The sequence below is a fragment of the Myotis brandtii genome, unplaced genomic scaffold (genome assembly GCF_000412655.1).
Source record: "Myotis brandtii unplaced genomic scaffold, ASM41265v1 scaffold78, whole genome shotgun sequence".
In the NCBI taxonomy this organism is placed as follows: domain Eukaryota; kingdom Metazoa; phylum Chordata; class Mammalia; order Chiroptera; family Vespertilionidae; genus Myotis; species Myotis brandtii.
This window is the reverse complement of record NW_005371131.1, coordinates 420,584-426,920: the sequence shown is the minus strand read 5'-3', so window position 1 is coordinate 426,920 and position 6,337 is coordinate 420,584. Positions and strand designations below refer to the sequence as shown.

Below are 6,337 nucleotides of genomic sequence, written 5' to 3'. Positions count from 1 at the left end.
GCCCTCACCTCCTCCCTGCATCATCTTGTAGAACTTGCTCTCGATGTGCAGCTGGGGGTGCTTCGTTTTCACACATTCGAGCTTGATGGCAACACTTCCCCAGCGATGATAATGGGCGGGCTGTGTGGAAGGGCTGGGGCTGGGCTGAGAGTCAGTCTCCTTGTCCGGCCAGCCGTGACCACAGCTGCTGTAACTAACACAGTGTGGTGTCAGCACAGACAGACAAAGCAGGAAGTCTAGTGGGCACGGCCACCGGGAGAATTCAGGAGGACCAGGCTGGCACCCCGAAGCAGGGGACAGGATGGGGCTCTGCAATAAACATCCTGGCATACCTGGCTAGCCAGGTGACAAAGTCACCCCAGCTCAGGGCACATTCCAGGAAGAATCCCAAGTGGACCAAAAGTTTCTATTAAAATAAAACAGGTGGGGTGGCCCGGCCGGTGTGGCTCAGGGGTTGAGTGTCAACCTATGAACCAGGAGGTCACGGTTCAATTCTGGTCAAGGGCACACGCCCTGGCTTTGGGTTCAACCCCCAGCAGGGGGCGTGCAGGAGGCAGCCAATCAATGATTCTCTCTCATGATTGATGTTTCCATCTTTCTCCCTCTCCCTTCCTCTCTGAAATACATAAAATGATTGTGTTTCCCTCTGCTTTGCTGTTAGGAACTGTAGTTGTAGTTTAGGGTCTGCCTTTTGCCTTTTGTGTATTAACCTCACCTCTGTCTTAATTCTTTTCCCCTCAATTTTTCATCTATTTATTTTAATGCTGATATAATGTATGTATTTATATAGCCTTGTTTGGAATAGTCAGGGTATGAAAATAAGTAACATGATGTTATATTATATACATATATACACATATATATACATATACATACATATATATATATAAAAGCAGGCTAGAAGAGGTCAATCGGGAAAAGGGGGGTCATGTGTAATACTTTCAACAATAAAGATTTAATTTTTTAAAGTAAGCATATCCTAGGATGAGGATAAATAAATACCTACATACATACATTTTAAAACGGTGGGTGTAAGCTGGCCCAGCCCCTTTGGAACCAGCTGGCCTTTATCTAGTAAAGTGAAACACGCGTGACCAAGCAAGCCAACGCCCAAGTGCATGCCCTTCAGAAACACGAGCACTGGGAGGACGTGGCAAGAGTGAACACAGCAAGGACGACCCAAACGCCCACCAGCGGAGAGCGGCTCAGTGGTGACGCAGTCACACAAAGGAACGCCACGGGCGGGGGCGAGATGACGCTGCAGGCATCTTAGCTCCGAGTGCCAGAGAGCAAGGAGGCTCCATGCACAGCGCCAAAAGGCGCCCACAACCCAAGTGGCCGTCGACGGACTTGCGGATAAAACACACGTGTCTACACAGGCAGTGGACTATTACTCAGCCATAAGAGGGGATGACGTACTAACACATGCCACAACACCAATGAACCTTAAAAACATGTTCAGTGAGTAAGCCGGACACAAGAGGACAAAATACTGTACGGTTCCATTATACAAAATATCCGGAATAGGTCAGTCTCTAGAGAAAGAAAGTAGATTGGTGGATGCCAGGGGCGGGGGAAGGGGACACAGGGCGTACACCTGGTTAATGGGCACAGGGGTTCCTTTCGGGGTGATATGAATGTATCAGAGCCGGGCTGCACAACACTGGGAATGTATCAATGGCCACTGAATCGTGTACTTTAAATGGTTACGTTTGCTCTGGCCGCTGACTCCGTTGCCTCCTCCGGTCCATTAGGTCAGGGTGCATAGGGGAGGCAACCAATAGATGCTTCTCTCCTACATCAATGTTTCTCTCTCTCTCAAATCAATAAACATAACCTCCCGTGAGGATATTTTTTAAAAGGTTACTTTTATGTCATGTGAATTTCGCCTCAATTATTTTTTAAAAGGAGGAAGGGAGAGACAAGAGGCAAGCACATTTTGTCTAAATTTCAAAAAAACGCAACACCAGTTGAGCATCAACCTACAAACCAGGAAACCATGGTTCAATTCCTGGTGGGGCACCTGCCCAGGTTGTGGGCTCGATCCCCAGTGTGGGGCGTGCAGGAGGCAGACAATTAATGATTCTCATCACTGATGTTTGTATCTCTCCCTCTCCCTTCCTCTCTGAAATCAATTAAAAAAACATTTTTTAAAATATCAACAGCAGTTTCCTCTGTGAGGGGAGAGCGAGGACAGGGAGGAAGGGCTGCCAGGGGTCCTCACAAGGGGACAGGCAGGTCCTCCTCCAACGGGGTGGTGGGAAGGGTGCCTGACACCATGCACACATTGTATACGTGTTCTTTTGTATTTACTCAAAATTTAATAAAAAAAATAAAACAATGCGGGGGGAAGAAATGTTAGAAGAAGGGGGACTTGCCTTCTTTTTTTAAACCTCACCTGAGGCTATGTTTTTATTGATTTTTTTTTAGAGAGAGATAAACATCAATGTGAGAGAGAAACACCAATCGGCTGCCCCCCATACACGCCTCGAGAAGGGATAGAACTCATAACCTGGTGGGTCCCCAGACCAGGAATCCAACCTGCAACCTTTTGGTGCAATTAAGCCTCCCAGCCAGGGCAGGAGAACTGTCTTTTAGTTTGGGGGTAGGCAGGGCTTTTTATCCCCGACTTAAAATCCGGAAGCCATTAAAAAGGGAAAAAAAATGGCTTCCTCACCTCCAAAAAAGGAATCCCTTCTCCATGGCAAAAATACCAGAAACAAAGTCCTAAGAAACACATACTCCTAACCCTTCTCAGCGGTGAGGAGCTAACATTACGTGGCTAATACAGTATAACCAGCTCCGAGAGATCGGTAGGAAAAAGCCCAAAGACTCAACAGCAAATAGGGTAAAGGATCTGAACAGACACGCCACAGAGAAAGAAATCGTGAATGTAAAAATGGCTTACTCATAGGAAAAGATGTCCTATCTACCTCCTTGTAAGAAAAATACAAATGAAAATGCTCCTAAAAGACCATTTTCCACCTACAATTGGCAAGAGCCCCACCAGAAGACGACAGGTTGTCTGTTGTGAGGCTGTGGGCAGTGGGCACTCCTCCCCTGGTGGTCCAGGCGAAGCGAAGGTCCCTGCAGGGGCGACGTGCCACCACCCAGCTCCCACTTGGAGATTACTGGTCACCCCCGCCCGGTGCAATACGAGGCCCGGACCAGGCTGTCCACTGTAGGCCGTTTGTGACAGCAAAAGCCTGCAAACAACTGAAATGCCCGTCATTCTGGGGCCCGGTTATGTAAAGAATGGGCCATCCATAAGCCCGACTACAATGGAGAAAGAATGAGGAAGCTCTCTCTGTGCAGAAGTAGAAAGATCTCAAAGATACAGGAAGTGAAAAAGCTAAGTACAGAACACTATGTATCCTATGCCCTCTTTTCAGTACAAAAAAAAAAAAAAGGCAAGGAAATAATATGTGTCTATGTTTGGTTGGATCTATATAAAGAAACACTGAAAAAAACATGAGAGCCAGGGAAGACGCTGCACTGGATACTATGTTATGCGCTATCATTCTTTTCCGCACCTTTGTTGAGATGTAACTCACATACTGTACAATTACTCCTTTGAAGTGTACAATTCAGTGGTTTTTAGAATGTTCACAGGATTGTGCAACCAACCCCACAGTCAATTTTAGAACATTTTCATCATCCCCAAAACACTTTTACCCCTGAATAGTCAACTCTGCATCTTCCCCCCTCCCCCCCAACCCCCAGCTCCAGGCAACCTCTAATTAACTCGGTCTCCAGGGATGGGCTGTTCTGGACATTTCTTAGAAATCGAATCATACAATATGCGGTCTTTTGTGACTGGCTTCTTTCACTTCGCATGTTTCTGTGTCTTGGCTTTTGGGCTTGTGTGTTTTCATTTTTGAGCCACATAAAATGAAGTTAAAATAAAAAAAATAAACAGATTACTAAGCCCATGAGCAATGGGAGAGAAAGTGCCTTGCAAACTATGAAGTGCTTTTGACACATCAACCTTCACGGCTGGGGGAGCGCACACGTTTCCGGGGATAGTGAGGATGTGGCAGGGAGGGGAGCTGGGCTCGGTGCCGTCCACCAGGCTGGCCATGACCTCTTCCCGCCCGCGCAAGAGCAGGAGAGCATAGCAGTTAAGAGTGTGGGCTCCTGCGCTGGCCGGTTTGGCTCAGTGGTTAGAGTGTCGGCCCTGGGACCGAAGGGTCGCAGGTTCAATGACAGTCAAGGGCACGTACCTTGGTTGCAGGCTTGATCCCTGGACCCTGGACCCTTGCCGGAGGCAACCAATAGATGTGTTTCTCTCACATCGATGCTTCTCTCTCTCGGTCTTTCTCCCTCCTTTCCACTCTCTTAAAAAAAAACCAATAGAAAGAATACCGTCGGGTGAGGATTAACAACAAAACCAGTGCGATAGATGTGTTTCTCTCACATCGATGCTTCTCTCTCTCTGTCTTTCTCCCTCCTTTCCACTCCCTCTTAAAAAAAAAACAATAGAAAGAATACCCTCGGATGAGGATTAACAACAACAAAAACAGTGCTGGCTCCAAGCCCAAATCCTGATTCTGCCACCTCCTAACCAGGGGACCCTGGCAAGTCGCTTTACCCCTCTGCGCCCCAGGCACCCCACCTATAAACTGGGGTTGACAGTACCTCGCTCATCATGGCTTTTGAGGTGCCAGCAGGCTTAGCTGCGTGCCTGGCGCACTGTGAAGTGCTTGAGGAACATTGGGTTTGGTGACCAGGACCAACCCCTGGGCTTCAGAGATGAGCCTGAGATGCCCTGACCATGTGTGGGGCATGGAAGGAAGGAGAGAGGGAATAGGCCTTCGGTGGGGAAAGGAGCGTCCCTGGACAGAAGGCTGCAAGGGTCCCGACGCCTGGTCAGGGCTGTGCTGGACAGCGACCACAGCACGTGCAAAGGCCCGACAGGAGGGGGTGCAGAACCCTGAACTGCAGCTGAGGGTGACAATGAAAGAGGAGAGCAGGGCAACGATCAGGTCTCAATGCCCAGCAAAGACCCTGGCCCTTAGCCTGAGACTCCAGGAGCCAAGCACAGATGCCTGCTCACAGGGTCTCTCGGCCTCCGAGCTGCTGACAGCCTCTGTCCCGGGCAGTGGAGGGTGTCCAGCAGCATCCCTGGCCTCTACCCACGAGGGACAGTAGTACCCCCTTCCTTGAGGAACAACATTCAGAATGTCCCCAGACCTTGTCATATGTCCCCCATGGGACAAATCCCCTTCTCCCCTCAGGGAGACCCATGAGTGTGAGGACTGGCCTGAGGGACCCAAGGCTGCTGCCCTGGTCCAGACAAGAGCTGACAGCGGCCCCACCCAGGCGGGGGCAGGGCCTCCAGCAGGGAGGAGAGGTGATGGGGAAAGGGACTGCCCCCGAGGTGGGGAGGTAGGGAGGAGAGGAGCCCTTTATGCCTCTGAACTCTTACAGCATCCTGCAAGCACTACCGCGTGTAGAAGCAGAGATGCCAAAGGTCAATGACTAAACGTCACACAACTTCTCTGGGACAGGGCCCAACGGTTAGGCAATCTTCCGACCCCACCAAGTGCTGGAAACCTGTCCCAGCTGCTTCCCCAAGGGTCCCGCCCCTGGACCCGTGTGCTGCCTCCATGTTCTATCTGGACGCTGCCCATGTTTTCTCTCTCTCCCTTAACTCTCACAACTGCTGAGCTGAGGCTCAGAGAGGTTAACTAACCGGCCTGAGGTCACACAGAACTGGTTGCAACAGAGCCAGGATTTGAAACTAAGCCCCAAGCCCGGCTGGTGTGGCTCAGTGGTTGAGCATCAATCTATGAACCAGGTCAGGGGTGGAGACCCAGTCAGGGCACATGCCCAGGTGGCAAGCTCGATCCCCAGGGGGGTGTACAGGAGGAAGCTGATTAATGATTCCCATCACTGATGTTTCTCTCTCTCTCCCTCTCCCCTCCTCTCTCTGAAATCAATGAAATCGATCCCCAGGGGGGTGTACAGGAGGAAGCTGATTAATGATTCCCATCACTGATGTTTCTCTCTCTCTCCCTCTCCCCTCCTCTCTCTGAAATCAATGAAATTGAGCCCCAAAGCCCCTGCTTTATTCTCTATTCCAATTCCCTAGCACCTCATTCATTCATGCAACAGACACATACCGAGCCCTGGACCAGCGAGGCAGTCCTGCCTGCAGCTCAGCTCACCTCTGTGGGAGGAGCCCGGGCTGACTGTGACCAGGTAAAAGGTGCCCGGGAGGGGCGACAGAGGTGCCGCCAGCTAGAAACAGGGGCCTATGGGGGGACAGTCTGGCCTGGAAAACAAACTTGGTCAGAGAAGGGCTTGGCCCTGGCCAGCGCTAGAGGGTCTGGGA

At 50.3% G+C, this 6,337-nt stretch overlaps 1 protein-coding gene across 1 annotated transcript in view; it reads right to left on the bottom strand.

Annotated features, from left to right (window-relative positions):
• Positions 1-4,081, bottom strand: part of LOC102257996 (casein kinase I isoform epsilon) — a 15,095-nt gene extending 11,014 nt beyond the window's left edge. Inside the window, exons 1-2 of the mRNA XM_014530792.1 lie at positions 3,989-4,081; positions 9-120 (exon numbers count right to left, since the gene is read on the bottom strand). Of these exons, the coding sequence (XP_014386278.1) occupies positions 9-120; positions 3,989-4,081 (205 nt within the window). The remainder of the gene's footprint in view (positions 1-8; positions 121-3,988) is intronic.
• Positions 4,082-6,337: the final 2,256 nt, after the last annotated feature.